The sequence below is a fragment of the Glandiceps talaboti genome, chromosome 6 (assembly GCF_964340395.1).
Source record: "Glandiceps talaboti chromosome 6, keGlaTala1.1, whole genome shotgun sequence".
Taxonomy (NCBI): Eukaryota; Metazoa; Hemichordata; class Enteropneusta; family Spengelidae; genus Glandiceps; species Glandiceps talaboti.
In genome coordinates this window covers 26,140,772-26,163,490 of record NC_135554.1, presented here as the reverse complement: position 1 = coordinate 26,163,490, position 22,719 = coordinate 26,140,772, and the positions used below count along the sequence as shown (strand labels likewise).

Sequence of the window (22,719 nt, the reverse complement as noted above, 5' to 3'; positions counted from 1 at the left end):
TTATACTGAAACATCACTTGTCTGCCAATAAATAAGTCTAGTTACAGCCATCCAACATCAGAAAATACGTTGTGACATTTCGCGCTCACCGTGGTAGGGGTTGGCCGATGTGTGAGGGCGCTCCATCATGGCGTACCTTACAGACTAATCCAACATGTATCAGTGCATTTGGAACAAGGCAGCTGACAATTGTCAGTAATTTTATCTGTAATCAGCAACTACTGTCACCACAATAAAATATTTATTCACACCTGACTTATTGCCACTCTAGGGATTTTATTACATGTTTGTATATTTTTTCTTTATGTACTTACAGTTCCTGCTCTTCCAGAAGAAGGTGAAATCTATGATGATGTCTCGGATCCGGTTAGTTAGCATGCTGTAACTCTTCATGTCTGTCTGTCTGTCTGTCTGTCTGTCTGTCTGTCTGTCTGTCTGTCTGTCTGTCTGCCTACGTGTCTCTGCTTGTTTGTCTGTCTGTGTCTGTCTGTTTGTCTGTGTATGGCTCTCTGTCTGTGTCTGTCTTTTTCTTCTTGTCTCTCTGTGTCTATGTCTGTCTGTCTGTATTTTTGGATACATCGTCTGTTTGTTTGTCTCTAAATATTTGTGTTTGTGTACTGTGTAACTATACATTTGTCTCTGCTTCATAAATGTGTGTTCAATACACCAAGTTTGCAATCAGTAGGCATTTTTTGTTCCTCACCATTTACTTTCTGAACATTTATGTATAGAATTCTTTCATGTCCATGAGTCATGGTCAAACTAGTGTTAGATTTGGTTAATTTATGCGCAGTCATGATTTTTTTATTATTTATTATTATTATTTTAATCAATCACAGAATTGTGCCCAATGATAAGTCAGTGTTTATTGGGGCAGTTATATAATGTCCAAATATGGTATATTTGTAAGATCATGACTCTACTTATACATTGTTTACATCATTCTAACAGTTGGGGGATTACTCATTTACATGAACAACCTTTGGGTCATGATTTCTGAGAGCTAGACGGGTCAGAGATGATTTGATACCATGTTAGCATCCAGACTATACTTACAGTCTAAATTGATATTAGTGTTCTAACTCAGTTTGACAAATATTAAAATTTGGAAACTAATAAAGCTATATAAATCAACAGATGTGGTACTGATAAATTAATAAATTAAACATTTGTTGATATTTCACAGGGAGAAGAAGAAGGTGAAATGGAGGATATTTATGAAACATTTGATGAAGTCACAAATCAGAGGTAAGTACTAACTAACTAACTAACTGATATCAAAATTTAACCTTTGTTCCATTGCGTACTGAAATAGACAAAGTTATAGAACAAACATTTTGATCCTCTCTACTTAAAACATTTTGATCGAACTTGATACCCTCTAGAATCTTTACAATCTTTCAAAATATTTTGTTATATAGTAGTGAACCACATCATGATCATCACCACGCCAACTTGAATGTTTTGATTTCTTTATCAAACCACAACCTCAAAGAAAGGATTGTCACTGTTTTTTAACAGAAAAAATGAATAAAAGTTAAATTTTGAACACTTTCCTTCTGAAATGAATTCATAAAACATTATGTTCAGACTAATCGCAAACATAATGAATTGTTGTTTGTTAATGCTTTGAACCCTGGAAACAGAAGGGGAAGATTTGGTAAATTTAAGGGGAACTCCTACATAAAAACCCAGGAAACTCTGGACAAGTACCAGGGTTAGAGTTTATCAACTGATCGGGCTATTGTTATAAGTTGATATATTAGTGTCACCTTTAGTCTAGACATGTACATATAGATGATGATTTATTTGAGTAGGGTTGATAAATTTATAGTAGTTACACAAAGTACAACACGATGTTAGAACATCAGGCCTATTCCTAATCCTGTGCCATCCTTCATATATCTGTACAACATGATCATTCTGTACATGCAAGCAAAATGCTTTTGTGCCAAAAACAAAAAAATATGCTCAGGAGTCAAATATTAGAAATTGATTGACTATTTACCTATTTCACATTTTTTTGACAAAAAATTTTCTACTCAGATGACACAAATCTCAGTATCAGAACTTTTCATAGTTTTTCAATGGACCAGAAGGTGCAGATTTATTTTTCCACAAACTTTTTGATTTAAAATAAATTTTGAACCAAAATACATACATCCACAATATTTGATAGAATCTCTCTTTAAGCTATTATTTCTGATAATGTATCAACAGTAATGACAACTACTTTTACAATTCCTGATACATGCATTCACAATATTTGTTTTTGGTTTCCAGTTTTCATGCTATTCTGTTACAACATTAGGTGTTTATGCTAATTTCTCCTCTGTATGTAGATTATCTGCTGAACTGAGCTCTGTTTCCCCTATGTCTTCTAAAGACTCACCTCTGGACACTGTATCTGAAAGTCTGTCTCTCACTTCATTTAATGGCATGGCAGACCAAAGGTTTGCATAAAAAATCTTGTTAAAGATTCTCCGCTTACTGTTTTCAATATAAGTATAACATTCTCTTCTTCTAGATGTGCTGTTTTACACTCACATTATATCTGTACTAATTATGCTAGTTTCACTGACTTTCTCACATCTCTCATTTCTTGTTATGAAACGTTTCTGTGTTCTACTAAAAATGAACTGTTAACAAAATTAGGTGTTCACTTCCTTCTTCTCCTAAAAACGTTTTACATAACAGTTTGTCTTTGCATTCTCTTTACATACTATTGACTGAGCATTCACCACAGTACTGCAGACCATAGTTGTTTACTAATATTTTTTGTAATGTTTACGAAGTTACTGGAGATACATAAACTACGTGCATGGAGTTGTAATGATCACTTGTATAGCAACTCTGTGTTAATGAGCTAATTTGCATAATGTTATGTTCATGCATAACAATTGGCTCATTTGCATGAATATTTAGTCAGATCCCTTCTTGAAAACAGTGAGTGAATGACATTTACATCGGAATGGAGTGAAGTTTGTTTTTAATTTAAAGAAGATATATGAATATTTGAATTGTTACTTGTTTGTTTTATTGATTGTGTGATTTTGGTGACTTTTCAAGTGAAACTTTTCCTCCACCACCGAAACCATGGAGCAAACTTTTCAGGTAAAACGGCATAGTAAGCATGGTTGAATGATATACAAATTAATTGATATGCAAATAAACTCAAGGAATGGAAATTAATATAAAACCATGTCATATTTTGCCAATTGTAAGTTGACAAGAGCATGTAATGTACATGAAGTGTTTTTCAAAGCATACTAATATGTAGATATATACAAATTATCATGCACTCTAACAAAATAAGTCATATGATTGGATGTGTAGTTACACCAACCAGGTGTACCACTATGTACACTAATGAAACAAGTCATATCATTGGATGTGTAGTTAGTTACACCAACCAGGTGTATCATATAATTGCATGCAAATCATGAAATTATTTTAAGAAATCAAATTCCATATCCATTAGATACCAATTTCACTACTTAATATTTTCCATTGACTAAAATTATCTAGTGTCATTTATAATAGCATACATTTGCATGTTGAATTCTATATAGAATTTTTCTTGAGTGTAAGAGTGTAAAAATAGTGTCAATAAATACAACCCTTGTGACAATTGTTTGGACATGTTTCTGATCAGAACTTCATTCTATCTTTAGTAGACAATTAAAAGTTATCACAATTAAAACTTGTCTCCTTATCACAATATCACATAGTTTGTTTATATCTGTGAAAGTTAGTCATATTGTGCAATGTGACTAACTTTTCAGAGACATAAACAAACTAAAAAGAACATGATGTGAACCCACATCCGAGGCACCCAATGTTATTTTGTATCAATGTATGTCAGTTATCAATATTTATCAGTTTGAAAGTGTGATAAGGAGAAGACTTTTCAGTACCTACAAAGCCAGTTTTAATTGTCTCTACTGAAAAGACAGCTTTCTGATCAGAAGCATTTCTAGACAACTGTTGCAAAGGTTGTAATCAGTGGCTATATAAATCATCAAAATAGTGTTAGTAATGCAAATTCGTTATGATGTTGTAATGATCTAAAATAAAATAAAAAAATAAAAAGTTGTATTTCATCATTTACAATGCAAGGAAATCCTACAAATGAACCATGTCATGTTTGACACTTACCTCTGAAAACATGTCTTCTTTTTAGTAATGCAATATCAGGATTTAAGACAAAAGTCATTCGTTTAGTCAAAGTATTTCCTACATTCACTAAAGTCTGTATTTTAAACACTCTGTTTCAATTTCAATATGCAAATTAGCAAATAAATACCCAAATGTGTATCTAAAAAGACTTGACTGTGAATCAAATTGGTCCTGTGTAAGCATACTTTTTCCAAGCCAATTCTTTCTGAGTTAGGTAGAATCTTATCAAGTCTGATATATATAAGTTCAGTTTGACAGAGACTTTCGTCTTTCAATACAACACCCCAATCAAGACCATTGATAGTGTGGCCCTCAATCATTCTGACCATTTTCTCTGATTTAGGGCAAAAGTTTTCCACTTATCTAGATTGATGATTAAGATTATTCCAGTTGATTGGACTATTTTCAGTTTTCTTGTTGTTCTCACTAATAGATGTATGATGCTGAATAGAATTGTATATTTATGGATTGATATGTCGTTTACTTCAACTTTTTATTCAACTCCTAGTATTCCAAGGAGTGGTTCACAAGAAACTCTCAGCAGTACATCCTCCAAGGACAGAGATGATAAAGAACTAGAAAAACAGAGAAAGAAAGAGGAAAAGGAGAAAAAGAAACAGGAAGAGAAAGAGAAGAAGGAACGAGAAAAGAAAGAAAGAGAAGAAAAACGGAAAAAGGAACTTGAAGAAAAGGAAGACAAAAAAAAGAAGAAAGAAGAAGAGAAACGAGTGAAAAAAGTGTACAATGTGAGTATAGATAATGTAAAGTGTACAATGTGAGTATAGATAATGTAAAGTGTACAATGTGAGTATAGATAATATAAAGTGTACAATGTGAGTATAGATAATGTAAAGTGTACAATGTGAGTATAGATAATGTAAAGTGTACAATGTGAGTATAGATAATGTAAAGTGTACAATGTGAGTATAGATAATGTAAAGTGTACAATGTGAGTATAGATAATGTAAAGTGTACAATGTGAGTATAGATAATGTAAAGTGTACAATGTGAGTATAGATAATGTAAAGTGTACAATGTGAGTATAGATAATGTAAAGTGTACAATGTGAGTATAGATAATGTAAAGTGTACAATGTGAGTATAGATAATGTAAAGTGTACAATGTGAGTATAGATAATGTAAAGTGTACAATGTGAGTATAGATAATGTAAAGTGTACAATGTGAGTATAGATAATGTAAAGTGTACAATGTGAGTATAGATAATATAAAGTGTACAATGTGAGTATAGATAATATAAAGTGTACAATGTGAGTATAGATAATGTAAAGTGTACAATGTGAGTATAGATAATATAAAGTGTACAATGTGAGTATAGATAATGTAAAGTGTACAATGTGAGTATAGATAATGTAAAGTGTACAATGTGAGTATAGATAATGTAAAGTGTACAATGTGAGTATAGATAATGTAAAGTGTACAATGTGAGTATAGATAATGTAAAGTGTACAATGTGAGTATAGATAATGTAAAGTGTACAATGTGAGTATAGATAATGTAAAGTGTACAATGTGAGTATAGATAATGTAAAGTGTACAATGTGAGTATAGATAATGTAAAGTGTACAATGTGAGTATAGATAATGTAAAGTGTACAATGTGAGTATAGATAATGTAAAGTGTACAATGTGAGTATAGATAATGTAAAGTGTACAATGTGAGTATAGATAATGTAAAGTGTACAATGTGAGTATAAATAATGTAAAGTGTACAATGTGAGTATAAATAATGTAAAGTGTACAATGTGAGTATAAATAATGTAAAGTGTACAATGTGAGTATAGATAATGTAAAGTGTACAATGTGAGTATAGATAATGTAAAGTGTACAATGTGAGTATAGATAATGTAAAGTGTACAATGTGAGTATAGATAATGTAAAGTGTACAATGTGAGTATAGATAATGTAAAGTGTACAATGTGAGTATAGATAATGTAAAGTGTACAATGTGAGTATAGATAATGTAAAGTGTACAATGTGAGTATAGATAATGTAAAGTGTACAATGTGAGTATAGATAATGTAAAGTGTACAATGTGAGTATAAATAATGTAAAGTGTACAATGTGAGTATAAATAATGTAAAGTGTACAATGTGAGTATAAATAATGTAAAGTGTACAATGTGAGTATAGATAATGTAAAGTGTACAATGTGAGTATAGATAATGTAAAGTGTACAATGTGAGTATAGATAATGTAAAGTGTACAATGTGAGTATAGATAATGTAAAGTGTACAATGTGAGTATAGATAATGTAAAGTGTACAATGTGAGTATAGATAATGTAAAGTGTACTATGTGAGTATAGATAATGTAAAGTGTACTATGTGAGTATAGATAATGTAAAGTGTACAATGTGAGTATAGATAATGTAAAGTGTACAATGTGAGTATAGATAATGTAAAGTGTACAATGTGAGTATAGATAATGTATTTCATAGACAACATAACTCAAAGGCGTATCTTCAAATGGAATTGACAGATTCCAAGTTCACAGATTATATAATTATAATAAATTACTACAAATATTGTAGTCAAGGGAGGTCATCACATACTGTCATCTTAATACCAATGGGATCACAAGTGTTACCACAGTTACTTACCTTGAATATCCATTCATGTTCAGTACAATATTTTGCCCATTTAGTGAACTTTGACCTAAACATGCAAACCAATGGGATCATGCCAATACATAAGGTAATCATGCAGATATCATTTTTTTTAAATGTGTAATGGTTTCTCTGTGTTATAAATACAGTGTGAAGGTTATTTTTAAATTTCCATGGTGTCAGCTATATATATATATAAGGCTTGCATTTACAGTGTTGCTATTTATGACAGTACACAGATTAACATAACATGAATTAGATTTTAAATTTTGTCAGGCCAGGCACTAATATAGCTATTAGACAGGATATGGACAGTGATACGTGGGCCAGACAATTTCATTTTGTTTAGAAGTCTTGGCTTGTAGCGCCCCCTAATAGATTTTTGTTGACAAGTATTCCATATACTAACACAGTGGAGTTGACAAGACTATGATAAATACAAAACACAGAATCAACATTTGATGTTTCCATGTATAACTTTGTCAATTTATATTTTGTCATTTCTTTCTTGTGCGATGCACTGTGAAGAGTTTTGACGTAAGTATATTTCAAGGACTTTGACAACTCAAATGGATGCATATTATCAATTCACTCTCCAACTATGGTGTGATACTGTTTCATGTCTATTTCATCTCTGTTACTTGGCTTTAATCTAGTTGTACTTACAACAAGTCTTGGGGACTAGGTTTCATAACTTTAGTATGGCAGATAAGTCTCAGTGACTAAGTTTCATAAATTTGTTATTCTATATATGATGAGCTTTACTCCCACTTTATTCATGCTGTTTGTTTCCATCCTGAAACCAAAATCAAGAGAAAATTAAGTTGCCATTGTTTATGTTAAGAGGAAATAAAAAAATAGTTATTTTAAGTGACTTTTTTTGATCTTAGTCATATAGCTATTTTAAACACCCATAGTTATAACTTATCATTTCAATGTTTGTTTCATGATAATATAACATAATAGTCTTTCAGGTTGCTTTTGACCAAATTCACTGGTAGAGAGTCCTCAGTATAGTAGTAAGTTGTCTACATAAAGTACCCTTGTCTGCTTGGTCCTCTGTATGATATCATTGCATAATAACGATATATAACTGAAAGAATTTTTAGTTTCAATTTGACATTCATTTGAATCAGAGATGCTGTAAATTACTCTATACCAAACCAGGAACAGGGCAAGATTTCCATTTTCAATTTTTAGAAAGTCATCTCCAGTTCAAGGTTTCAGACAATACTTCAGTTCAATTCCTGTTTCCTGCCAGCAGACAAATTATTATGAATAGTAACATGGCTTGTTGAGTTGGTAACTCAATTGCCTGCTAACACTACAGCCTTGGTTTCAACCCAGATCTTGGGGTGTCATTAAATTTGCCATATTGTAAAGAACAGTGATACCCAATTTTAATCAGCCAACAATGCAGGTTTTCCCCTGGTTCTCTAGTTTCCTCGATGCAATTGATACTGATGGCAGTCCTATTTTGGAATCCAGTTCCAGGGCAACTCATAGAATTTTGCAAATTTCCATATTTATTTGGCCTAATAAAGATTATTTTTATTATAATAATTAACTATAGAGATAAATGAATTAGTAATACTTCTTTGTGATATCTATAGAGTTGTGAAAATGAAGTGTAAAATACATATTTACTTCCAAATATGAAAAGTGTGTGAAGCATGGTTAGACAGTAGAAATTGTATCACAGTATGTAGCATTGCCTTAGTCATTCATCCCATCCTGTCCTTGACCCTTGACCCTTGACCCTTGACCTTATCAAAGGTTGTAGTAGATAATTATGGGTCATCTCAAATTTGATGTAGATGGATAATATTGTGTAAACAGTAACTAAGTGAGAAGTAAAACATTGTACTGATTAGTATTTTTTTCATTTTTTTACCTGTAATTTTTCATTGCCATGGTAACAAATTTTACCACTCAATATACCCCAAATACTAATTTAATCAAACAGTACAAGATTATGATAGCCAAGAATGCAGACTGTGATTTTGACTGACACTGTAATAAGTCTCAATATGTACAAAGTTTCTATATTAGCTGAATACAGTGTATTTTACAAAGTTTAAATCTGTGGTTAATGTTGGGTAATCCAGTCAGTTATTCCAAGCTTCTCATCATAACCATTGGGTCAAAAGTACAATATGCAAATAATCAACAAATGAATATTGTTGAGGGTATTGGTTTCCTTTTGGTTTGCTTTTTGCTCTGATCCTTCTTCCTTGCCATTCTCACTTCTTTCCCTGTACCCCCATGCTTTCCCAAGTCCCCCTTTTAATACTATATTTCCCCTCCCCTCAATCTTGTACTAAAACCAAGGTGGCAAATATAAATGGACATTTTTGATGACTGATACAGTGACAAATCTCTCATTGCTATATTTTGATAGAAAAGCACAACAACACACAACAAATATCATATTATGATAGTAGCTTTCTTCAGAAACTCTGCAACTGTATTAGGTTCATGCTAACATGTGTTGATGAAAAAACCAGCAACCAAAACACATCATCTTGAACAAGATAATCTCTAAGTAGTGCACATTAACATGGTGAACACATTGCTGTTTGGTGGGCTAAGGATGGTTTACATTGGTGTGTACTTGCTTCAATTTTCTGCTGCTTGGTCTTGTCACAGTTTGTTTTGAAATCAGTGTGGGTTCTTGGATGCATAGGTGATACATGTGTGTGTGGTTGGTGTGGTGTCAACTTGGTGGCGGGTTGCATCTCTGACAATGTTATTTGATTTGAACTCAAGAATTCAAATTGACATATTTCTTCTTGATTTACATATAGAGGAACACATACTTACAGAATTGAGTGGATTGAAAGGAAATTATGGATCTCAGAAAGAAAAAGATACAATTTCATGTTTTTGTGTGAAAATAAATAAATCACTCTGAGTAAAAATTACCTACTAAGAATATTTTAGCTGAAACATGACATTAATAAAACGACAAAATTAATTTATTAGTACAAGTCTGAAAATAAATCTTTTCCAATCACATCTTACTGTAGTGTGATGATAGAGGGCGCTGTTTATAAGAAAATCTATGGCATGTTAGTTATCTGTGTTCTTATTTTTCAGTCATTGAGAGACTGTAACTTTGGATCTTGTATATTTGTACATATCATATTTTTATGTTTTAATGTTTGTAAATTTCCATGTCAAAAAAACAAAATCTTACATAAATGATAGGAAGGCTGTACACAAAAGAAACTAGAAAATAGAGTATTTACCGATAGTTTTATAGAAAGTAGGGTGAGAAATTACAGAATAGAACAGAAATAATACAATGTCAAATTGATTTAAATTTTAACATTATGGTAGAAGACTTTGATTTAGAGAGTGCATGAAAACACACTTTATGATATTTCTCCAAATATTCCATTTTTTGTACTAGAGTGACCAAAAGAAAACGCAAATAACGAAAATGTAGAATAAAGTGAAATATCATTGGTTGTTTAAGAATGTAATAGATAAAAAGCAATAAAGGTGAATTTTTTTAACAAAATAACACAACATTTAAAGAATTTACCTTGGAAAAACAGGATTTTTGTCAGACTTTTTTATGCTCTATTGTGTTATCATGTAAATTTTTCATTTCTGGTCTAACAGTTCAACCAGTGAATGAAAATGTGACATTCTGAAGTAAATCATACTATCCCGCCATTAAATCACAAAAATTTTATTTACATCTTTTTTTCATTAAAAATTTTCAACAACTAATATTGAAAAAGTTAAGTCTATAATAGGAAAAACTCAGCAGTAGTAATTTTGCAGAATTTAAATAAATTTCATTATAAATTGTGGACATCTTTTAAATTGACATCTCTACTGATTTAATTTAATACATTGTTTATCTTTGTTTGTTACAGCTGAAAGGCAATGAGAGTGTACTTTTACAAGGTGGAGCACTTCGTAATAGTTCAACCAATGAAGAAGATTCGTTAAATCTGTCCTATAAAAAGGGAGAAATGTTGTATGTCGTTCGAATGGATGGTAATCCACAAGGAAAATGGCTGGCAAAGAATGATACTGGGAAATGTAAGATATAAATACCTATTTTACCATATATAGTATAAAAAGTTTTCCCGCTAAATTTAATGAAACAAGAATTCTTGTTACTAAAATCTTTCTCACGTAACGGCTTAATTTTAGACTGCAAGTTAGAAAAGTCATGTCTTCATTTCACACATGGAAAAAGTTTGGTTCAAAAGTGGTGACTTTTACAGGGTATTTCAAAATCAAGTTTATAGATTTGTTCACTCAGTTTAGTAGGGAAGTAACCTGAAAGATATTTGTGTATTAAACAACATTTAAGACAGACACATTATTGATTAATGGCCAAGGAGTCAATCCCTAGTTATCATATCAGTGAAGCCATGAGAATTACATAGGATTGTTCTTTTGGACCAACTTTTTCTATAATTCTGTCAGACAACTGTTTTCACATCAAGATTTGAATCCTAGTCCATAGAGGGCGCACTACATTTGAATCCTAATGGAAGACATTTATGTATGGATTCCAAACTATGAATTTAATCAATACTGAACACATTTGTGCAAAATTGAATATCAAATAATTCACTTGACTCAAGGATCATAGATCATATTGTAGTTTTAAAAATGTTCTGTTGTGTTTTGAACTTTGATCTTATACTTTACATATGACAACTTGTCAGAATCTAAGTTTTTATCTCAAAATGGCTAGTGACATTTTTAAGTACAAAATTGACAGACACTTAAATTTGTCAAACTGTTGAGTGACTTTGACAGATAATGTCATAATTTAAACATTTTGAATATGTGCTGTGACTGCAGTCCTAAGCTACATTAGGTTTAGCAAAAGTCACAAAAAAAACATGTTTTGTGAACTAAATGTTTTTGACAGTCTACCCATTTTTGTAATGCGATGTTTTAAAACATATGTTCAAATTAAAAGATAAAGTATCATGCCATGACTGAAAGTTGGCTAAACAGAGATAAGGCAAGTGTATGTACACTTATGCTACGACCCGGTTAATAGTAGAATGACAGTTAGACTGGCCAGATATCCCCATAGAGGGCGCACTCAATGAAACGCTCAAAGTCACATTTTTCATGTTTGAATTGTTTATGATATTTGTAGATGGATATGTTGAGATGGGTGATATAGATGCCGTCAGTGAAGAAACATATGATGAGGCAGAATCAGGAGCAATTCCACCAGATGGTAGGAAAATAGATATTGTCTCTGTGTCTCTGTGTTTCTGTGTCTGTGTAAGTTTGTTTGTTTGTGTGCACTTGTGTCTGAGTGTGTGTGTGTGTGTGTGTATGTGTGTGTGTGAGTGTGAATGTGAGTGTGTGTGTGTGTGTTTGTATATGTACTCTGTGTGTGTGTGTGTGTGTGTGTGAGTGTGAGTGTGTGTGTGTGTTTGTATATGTACTCAGTGTGTGTGTGTGTGTGTTTTTGTATATGTACTCTGTGTGTGTGTGTTTGTATATGTACTCTGTGTGTGTGTGTTTGTATATGTACCTAGCCTTGCTGACAAATTGATTGAAGAACTACAGTCATACAGCTGTAGTGAATAAACACTGACCCATATTTTCTCTGACCAATAAGTATGAAATGGTATATTGCATGGGAAGACTTCATGAACATCATCATATTATATATTCCAAACATCAAATTTTCACCCATGTATCTAGAGTTGACATCATTTTCATGTCATTTCTCTTAATTTTTTGAATAGGTATAGAGGAAGAGACATATGAGTGTGTGGAAAATTTGTAACATTGATCACCATTGCAACCACTGTATTTGAGGAAGACAGCCTGACTCAAAGAGAAAGAGATTACGGATAAATGATGTTTTAGTAATCAAACCAGCTAACCCAGAACAGTTTGGAGATAATGCAGGCAATTTGTATATATTTAGTTGAACACAAATTTCTTTATATAGAAAGGTACACATCTTTTGAGAAGTACATATTCAGAATTTTTAACCATTATGTTCAAGTTAATGATTTTCATGCTTTCCCAAGGTTTCCAACAAATTCCACACTTTCACCATTCTGTGTCAAGCATCTGTCATGATGTCAGAAAACAACTATTTATGTAAAAAAAAGAAAAAAGAATTTCTATAGACTGACGTAGGTGGCGCTATAACCTAATAATGACCCTATGCTCTAAATGCTTGCTGTGAAATTTTTTAATATTTTATTTATCTCTCATAAAATTTTAAATGTTGAGAATTTAAATATGTTGTAAACAGGAAAATTGGATAGGTTGTATCATGAAATAAACAGAGATATTTTGATTTGTACAAATTCTAAGCAATATTAGGTTAAAAAATTGTTAGTACTCATATAAATTTTGTGAAATTTTTTTAAGTGAATTAGTCGATAATTTCAATCTTTCTCATTAGTTTTTCTTGGGGTTGGGAAGAGAAGAAATTAGAGGCAAGTCAGAATATTTCTGTTCTGACATCTGAAAGTCTTTTAATAGATTTGTAGAGAAACAATACCCACTTTCATGAAATTTTATGAATTTTTCTCAGTTACTTTTAGCAACTAAATTCCTTTTGTGACAGAGACTGTGGAGAGGCTGATAATTCTGCATTATTGCTATTTTATCAACTTTCACCATGATTTTGAACAACTTTCTTCCAAAAACACAATATTCATGGACTGTGTGCTTCCTGATATCTTCCGGTGTTAGTTCATGTCAACATTCAATTTAGAGATTTTTATCTAATAAAAGGTCTCTCAATTGTGAGTTGAAATAAACTGACATGAATTACTAGATTTCATATTTTAATCAGATTCCTAACTAACCATGCAGTACTTGTTAATCTATTTACTAATCCTCCATTATTATGCAAATTTTATGCAGAATATATTCAGATTTACATTTTAACATTTGTGAACAGATGTTTACCTTACCCTGCATGTTGTGTTTTTAAGTCATCAAGATTTGAATAAAGAAGAGGAATGGGGGTTTTATTTGTAAAAGTCTGTTTGAGGTATAAAAATAGTCAAAAATTCAAGCCAATTTTGTACAAATTTACAGCAAATTTAGAACATAGACATCCTTGAATATACTGTCATGATTTTTACTAGAACCATAATTTTAGTTTGTTTCTGTAGCAAAACATGTCGTTACCATGAATAACTGACTTATCGTATTCTTACAATCTGGAATGATTTTTATGTTCTCTCAAAAAAGTAATATGTTCTGCTTTGATGAAGTCAACAATAGACTAATACATGTTTTGATCTATGGACCAAGATGTCGTCATGGTAATGTACACTTTTATAATGGTCACTATATCATTTCCATATTTTAAACAAATTTATAAACATAAGTCACACACACATATTTGATAAACATTAGACCATCTCCATGTTTCAAAAATTAAACATAGGCCACACACACAGTATGATAGTACGTATTTGACAAACATGTTAACAATGAGCATCATTACACCAAATCACAAGAGGTATTTTCATGCAACTATGAAAATGATAATATTTCTGATTGTTATCAAAATTATCAGTTTACCAGATCTATTACCAATTAGTTCCTTTTGATGTTTTTATATCAGTTTTGACTACCAGAAATGTCAGGACATATTAACATATGTTTTAAAATTTATCACTATGAAATGTTAGTTAGTAAAACATTATAGTCACAAATTACTCAAGAAATGGTATAAGGATATGGAGAGTTATTCAAAACATTTTAAATGTTTGTATTTTAAGCCATTCATTTCTTTATTTGACCCTTGACATTTATTGTTATGGTGTTCACAATTTCAGATATGTCAACAGTTATATATTTACATAAAACTAATGTGTCATAGCATTGTGTATTTTATGCTAATTCTTTGATTTAAAAGATTTTACGTTAATTTTGGTAAATGTACAAGATATAACGTACCGCACAAGACAATGTACTAGTATAAACCCCCTCTTCATGGGGGGGGGGGGGGGGGGTAGCTCTTTGCTGTGTGAAATTCAATGAAATGTGAATTGGGAATCCAGTGTTCTAAGGTGTCATTCAAAATAATATTGTTAATTGTGGTGAATTTTACAAAACTAGTTTGAAGTTCTAATAGATTTTGAAGTTTTCTACTAAAGTTTGCTAGAATGATTACTGTGAGGGGATATTGAAAGTTAGGTGTAAGTAACAACATAGAGACAACATTTAGAAGACTTACTGGTCACCTGTGGTTTTCTTGATCAAAGTAACAGAAAAAAAGTTAACAATTGTTATATCTGAGGCACATTATGCAAAGTATTAATTTCACCTTCTCACCTTCTGTTTCAGTTTTAATTTTGATAGTGGTGATGTCATTTAAAAACTTGAACACAGACGGATAAAAAGCATGTGTATGCACCAAAATATAATTACATCTTCCAACCCTCCCTCTCCCTTTAAGGATACTGAACCAGTCAACATAAACTTCACATGTTCTATTACAAATGTTGGGGGTGGGGGTGGAGGGGGTGATGAAAGCATTCGTAATATAAAATATTTGTACTTTCACATATTCATTTCAGTTTCCTTAAGATAAAGACAATTTTAGATTAAATCTAATATTCATCCAACTTCTTATGCATTTGTTGTCATTTTTTTTTATGTAAATGCTCACTGCCTCCTGACTACATTTTGTAAATATCGCTTGCCCATCACTCTTATAATAATGAAGCCAAACTAAATTCAACCAATTGGTGAATAGAAAAACAGAAAATACAAAACAAAGGAAATCAAATAACTGGATATTGCAATTATGTGACGTGAGATGTTGACAAAATCTACCTAACAGTTGTCCACTTTCAAGACAATGTTGTATGAACCTGATATCATTATGACGACAATTTTTGTACTGAAATTCAGAAACAGAAAGGTTTGACATTATAGTAGATAGTAAGAGAAAGAGGACTTGAAAATATTGACCTTTGACCCTTGAATATTTTGTCAATTTTACGACACCACAAGTGATTTTAATGATTTCAGTCTCACCGTGTTGTGAAATTTTTCTATTTCATAACACCACCTAGAGTACATCCAGGATATTGGCTTCCATACTTCGTTGAACGGAATTCTGTTCTTACTATGTACTCCATTTTGCTTTGCAGATGTTGCAATATTTATACTTAAGAGCTGCTATATTTTATATCCAAGCCAATCCTTGCATTCCCTGAACCACATAAACTTCAAAATATTTTGTAATTTTTCAATTTCTATTCTTTCCATCGTTTTATTTTTAAATCTGAATTTTTTTTTGGTATTTTTTCACATTTGTTGACAGTAAATTATTACCTACAAGAGATTCAAGAACCTTGCTAGCATCAATATGTAATCATACTAATGTAAACCTGGACATTTTCACAGAAGAATTATTTTCACTTATTTTGCTGGGGAAAAAAATAAGTAGTGACTACAATGCCTTCGTACATAAACAGTGTACCAGGCTTTAGTCATTCATAAAAATTAGTCTTTGAGAACTAGTTGAAGATTGTAAAATTGTAAATTTTTCTTGTGCCAAAAATATCCAGGTTTACAATATACCTGAAAGCTACAAGTTTGTGTTGATTTCTTTGATGGTTAGATATCAGTCATAAAAAATTGCATATGAATATGTTATTAGTAATATTTGTGATTATGAAATACATTTGAGTTAATTGTATCAGAAAAATTGAAGTGTATTTGTTATTAATATTTGGATATGGTTTATATTTTAATATTATCTGTTACAGCCAGTGTATTACTGCAGTCTCATTTTGAATTCTTTCCTAATATTTTACTGACATTGTGGCCACTACCAGGCTAAACTTTACAAGATGTAATACTGCTGACTAACAAAATAAAGTTTCCAAAAACATCACCAATAGTTTCATGGATTTTTTTTAAACATAAACCCCCCCCCCCCACCTCCCAACCTTAGCATCACCTCATCAAGGCACATCATACAATGATATAATCATGAGAAGTCTGTGGCAAGTGAGACTACTCCAAACACACACACACACACACACACACACACACACACACACACACACACACACAATCCAGCATTGACCCATGGTTGACTCATAACCCCCCCACACACACACACACATAAGCTAGCATTGACCAATGGTTGACTATAATGTGTCCCTTACACCTATACATTTTGTATGTGCATAACCATGTATTGCTATGAATACTTTACCTTTGTAGCACTATATGTATTACATTTTCTTGTTTTTGACACCATAATTTGCTTCAACCGTAATCTGGTTCCAAATGTTAATTAACACCTAGCATAATTCAATTAATATACAGGGAGGTTTTCTTACGTCAGAGAAAGTAGAATTTAAAAAAAAACACATTTAAACATGAGATTGTGGTAGCGCCCTCTGCGACGAATACTGCACAAATGTATTACGAGTATCAAAATGTTTCGTTGCACTGCAAGAGTGAGGTCACACATGAACAATGCTTGTAGATAAGGCACGACAAAGACAGAAATGCTTATATCATACGTTCATAAAGATTATTTGTAATGATGTAATAAAAATTGGCAGACTTACGTATAACAAATGGGCCATTAACCGGTTTATAGAAGTCTTTGGAAACAAAACGTTGGGGTACTTTATTTCCAATTTAATACCAAGGAACACTGGCTTGGAGCACCTGTACCGGAAACATAAAATTCTCCTTAAACCAGACACTAAACGACGTTAATTAATTGAAGAACCTCAGCTCAACTTTTTTATATGATATTGAAAATAATACGCTCAGGACACGAATGGTAATTTTGGACTCTGTACACCGTCGTACCAATCGGAACGGTTTGATTTAAGATACCACTGTGAGATAGTCGTAAAATATATGATCACTAATTTTTTATACGTTTTGAGTGACGGGGGTGTCGTAAATGTTGTGACTAGACAAAAAATCAAGTAAAATCATAATACTTATTGGATTTACTGAAAGGAAATACTTTTAGCTAATCTGTTTTGGTGACGTCATTACGATTTTTACAAGGAATACATGTCAGAACGAAAGCCACTAATGAAAATTTCACCCCCGTTTCGCTTTTTTTTTTTAGTAACAAGGGTGTTGTAAATAGATATGACGATAAGATAATACATTAGGTTTCACAAAGGAGACAGACATTGATAAGAAATAATCTGTACATTATTACCAAAAATGAAATTTATGAATATAGAAACCATAGCGAGATTAACAGTCGTAAAAAATTATCCCGGAATTTACTACCTTTTCAGTGACAAGGGCGCTGTAAATTTTGGGATGGACATTTTAATAAAATCAGGATATCGATAGATTTATTGCAAGGAAAGACCGTACAGAACTAATCAATTTTCGACGATAAGGTTCAGTACTGGCAATAGAAGTACCACAGCCAGGTAGAAGTAGGCCTAAAATAACCGAATTTCTTACATTTCTTAAGTTGTAAGAAGGATATTTTTTTATCGTAGTAAAAGAATAACATGAAAGTGACGATAGATAGATAGTTCAATTTTACAAGGATTATAATTGCAAAATTATGAGCAGGAAAATTTATATTAATTTTTAAGACGGATTATGATGGATTGAAATGTGACAACTTGTCGATTCGGAAGTAATCCCGAGGGAATCAGGTGAAAAAGGTCTAAATTAATCGTTGGCATTACCCCCCCCCCCCCAAAAAAAAAAAAAAAAAAAAAGAAAGAAGAAAAGAGGCAGACGAAATGTATAAACACTGAATTTTAACAAGATTGTGTGATGTATATATATTACAAAACATTTGCTTGTAATTTAAAATATCTGTATTAATTGTAGACACACTTAGTTGATTGATCGTTCCCACAAATCGACTAAAATACATATATCTGTAATTTCTGTAATGTAGAATATTCAATTATTAACTAGCTTATGATTATACAAGACGAGAAGAAATTGTATTGAAAATTAGAGTTTTTGGATTGTATTGATTAGGCCCTGCACACTTCGTTACACTGCCACGCATGAAAAGCTGCCGACATACCAGATGACAAATGACGTCACACGGCCGGAAAAGATTGATTGTTCTAAATCCGCAGACGACACCTCGAGAAGTGCAGAAAGGACTGCTGCCATGCAAACCAACATTTCAATCTTGAAATATCTTTCAACGCTATGCGTGTTTTGTTTTCATGAATGCGACATAAAACCGACAAATTTTACTGATATATTAATTCACCTCTTTTTTAAATAAAGTATTTTACTTTGTAGAGAACGAGAAAATCTAGGTAGAATTAAGTTGTTATTTTCGTTGAAATCCTCATAGCCGTTGTTATCATCATCTTTTAAAGGAACATTCATTCCTGTTTAAACCCTGTTACAGTTAAAAAGGCTAAAAAATACATACAATGGTAGCAGGGCGAACGTACTCTAGTAGAGTACACGGTGCGATTATAATGTCTCGAAAGATTCTATAGTTACAAATACAAACAGACAAAATTGCGAAGAATGTGTATTGATGGATAGGTGAGATATTTTACAACTGTGGAAACCGAACTGTCAGCTTACTAAGACTATTGTTGTTCAGTAACATAAGCCAGTGATAGTGATGCCTTCCTTGTGCGCAGCAGTTATAATCATCCCGATTGTGTCAAAACAGAAGTCCAAAATTTACACTGCAAACTCAAAGAATTCATCACAAACCATCCTTTCTCTCCAACACCTAAGCTTATGCTCATATCAACATGTCGCTACAATTATTATTACAACTATTGACAACAGACCTTGGACAAATGGAACCTGTTACAAACAGGGAAAGTAAACAAATAGATTGGATTAATAATACTTGGCTCAGCATGTATGTTGGAATAGCAGAGACTTGTATTCCACACCAAGGGTTGATAAGAACAGTTTTATGGCCTCTTTATGTGTACATGAAATGCCAGGGGAGCTGGAAATTATTTGTGAATGTGAACTATTATGGAAAGTGGTCATAAAGCTGTTCTTATCAAAAGATGAAATGTAATACAAGTCTCTGTACTTCCAACATGCTGTGCCAAGTGTTATTAATCCAATTTCGTTGTTACTTTCCCTGTTTGTAACATGTTCTGTTCGTCCATGGTCTGATGTCGGCAGTTGTAATTTGTGTCTAACTTAGTTAGCAGAAAGCTTGGTCTCCACTGTCTTACTTCCATGTATGTTTAAGACGTATATAACTGATACTTGTCAGAAGTGTCTCTTTAATGCCAATCATTTTAAATTTACAGTTCAATTTACAACATAGAGATTCGGCTTCAACGACCTCCAAATTTACCAACGTCACGAATTCGCTTTACTTGACAGTTACTATTATTTACCAGACAATACATAGTCGTTGGAGTATCTCCTTTATAGCTAAAAGTATGTGGATAGTTGTTACATTGAAAATAATCGGTATCTTAACAACAATTGTTTCTCGCACGAATCTGTTATAATCCATGGAAGTGATCGTTTCTGGAACATGACGATTTTGAGGGAGAGATTTATCAGTGAACACTTTCTTTTCACTTTCTCATGTTTTCAGAGTAATTTTAAACACCATGAAAACCTACTGTGGTACACTCGCACACATTATTTATGCTTTAGGTTGACAAGTATATGATAATATTGAAGTGGTCTATGAATGCATCTAACATCTTGTTGTTGGTGTCAGCATAGCTGTTCGATTTGATCTGAAGAATACGACTCTGTAAATGTATACTAAAACATTCATAGTTCATTGTCCTTCAACGTCATGCCTGATTATCTCACCTAATCCAAAAACAGTCTCTTGATATGCTGATAAATCTCTCAAGGGGGTTTACTTAGATTTACCTGTAAGACAAGACGTCAAGAGAGTCAGCATACGGTTTGTACGCTGGTATGATACTAGGCCTGTAGAGGCAAGGTTTTAGATGGTTACTACCAAACCAGAAAGACTATAGAGTTTCGATTTTACGGCACTGTCTGCTTTACGTCTCACATAATATGTTTTTGTTACAAAACACACAAGCCGCAAAATACAGACACTGATAGTATGCACGCTCATGAAATATAACATTTTATCTCACTGTGAACAATGGCGAACATTTTTGTGTTTGAATCTTTCTTGTTTCATTAGACAATGATATCACATTAAGATAAAATGCTATATACTTGCCCACTATCAGTGTCTGTAATTTAATAACAAAAACATTAGATGTGAAAAAACCATCATGCTGCCTAATTGAAACTCTATAGTCACTCAGGTTTGGTAGTAAAAACCACCATGCTACCTAATTGAAACTCTGTAGTCTCTCTGGTTTGGTAGTAACAGGCCTAGGCTGAGATTGTGAAACATAACAAAATGAAAACCGCCAACGTTCTTGTCGTCATCGACTCACCCCACCAGTATTTTGGGACCAGGCTCCATTTTAAACAGAAAACACAGTCCCGCATTTACAAGAAGAGGTTGGACCATTAAAGCTATAGTCATTTTTTTATGTGTGGAGCCGAATTCTCTTATGTTATTATATTTCCAGAAATAATATTGAAGAAATTGTACAAACATTAAAAAATACCACAAGATTAAAAATATTGCGAATAGCTATGTATTATTTCAAAAGCGATAGCGCGATAGTGTTCAAAAATGTAGCCCACCTTTGCCTCGAGCACTCCAATTGATCGAACACATATTACTTCGGAGAAGCCACTGGTCATTTTTACTACGGGGAATACGACAGAATTAGATTATTTGTCATTTTGGCGCCATTAAATTACCCCTGAATAATCGTGAGACAGTCACTATGTATTCAAACACAGAGATGGAACAAAATACCATATCAGTAGTGAAAGTCAAAATTATATTAAAATGAGCATTTTATCAAATCAAGAACTTTGAACACTAGACAGTTCAATCTTGATTATGCATGGTCAGGGTAGGGTTGGGTCATTTTGGTTTAGCCATAGACTGTACAAGTAACAAGCTGGGTTGGCCGGTGTTGAAGGAATTGGTCATTTCAAATTCCATGACACCCGGACCCTGCCAGTTAAATTTACGGGTGCGACTACTCCAAATACAAATATTTATAATATATCTACTTAATGTGGATGTCTGCAATCATTTTGAAAGTGGTTAAAATAAAGTGTCAATGCAATAATAAAGGTACGTTTTCTTACCATCATATATAACGTATTAAATGTATACTTACAGAAATCATCAACGTCTCAGACATTCTTACAAATATCTTGAAGCATCTTGGAGTAGTAAAAATAATGTGTTTAGCAAAACGAGTGCCGTTAACCATTAAATGGGCACTTACACTGGCGTCAGTATTTTTTTCTGTCAACAATATTGCATCTTTGCTTTTCGAAATGATACCCTTAAAGTGGTCATATGGGTATTTACTTTTGCATTTCAGTCTCCCGAAGGGATGGCGGGGCGGGGGGGGGGGGGGGGGTTTTATCACAATCGGTTCCGTCCGTGTGTTCGTATGTAATACATAATTTCTCTGACATGTAATATCCAATTTCAACCAAACTTGGCATTAAGATCATACAGGGCATATTGAAATTATTTTGCTTTTGTGACATATGCAAATTTAACCGAATGGTGGCCATGTTTGCTGTCAAAAATATATATTATTAGTTATTTGGATAACTAAAATAACTGTAATACATAGAGACTCCATTCAAGTTTCTCTATAAGATCTGGTGTAAGTTTTTTTTTATTACATAACCTTTGACCTGATCTTCACGGTCAATTATCAAAACCTCATATCACTAGTGGTCTGGGTCAAAACCAAGCAATTTCTTGCATATTACAGACACTTCGTGGCATTCATAATTTTGTTGTCGGTTTCTTTTAAAGCATGTTTACAGATAATATAGGAGAGAAATATTAATATGTATACACGATCCTTCATTTGCAAG

At 32.4% G+C, this 22,719-nt stretch overlaps 1 protein-coding gene across 2 annotated transcripts in view; it reads left to right on the top strand.

The window, feature by feature from the left end:
- LOC144436123 (uncharacterized) overlaps positions 1 to 16,682 on the top strand; it is a 33,347-nt gene extending 16,665 nt beyond the window's left edge. Inside the window, exons 5-11 of one of the 2 annotated variants that reach the window (XM_078124822.1) lie at positions 317 to 366; positions 1,187 to 1,248; positions 3,070 to 3,114; positions 4,688 to 4,925; positions 10,692 to 10,860; positions 11,945 to 12,028; positions 12,549 to 16,682. In XM_078124822.1, coding sequence (XP_077980948.1) covers positions 317 to 366; positions 1,187 to 1,248; positions 3,070 to 3,114; positions 4,688 to 4,925; positions 10,692 to 10,860; positions 11,945 to 12,028; positions 12,549 to 12,589 — 689 coding nt within the window. In that variant the 3' untranslated portion in view covers positions 12,590 to 16,682. The remainder of the gene's footprint in view (positions 1 to 316; positions 367 to 1,186; positions 1,249 to 3,069; positions 3,115 to 4,687; positions 4,926 to 10,691; positions 10,861 to 11,944; positions 12,029 to 12,548) is intronic. The other variant, XM_078124823.1, reaches the window with a different exon arrangement.
- The last annotated feature ends 6,037 nt before the right edge of the window (positions 16,683 to 22,719 follow it).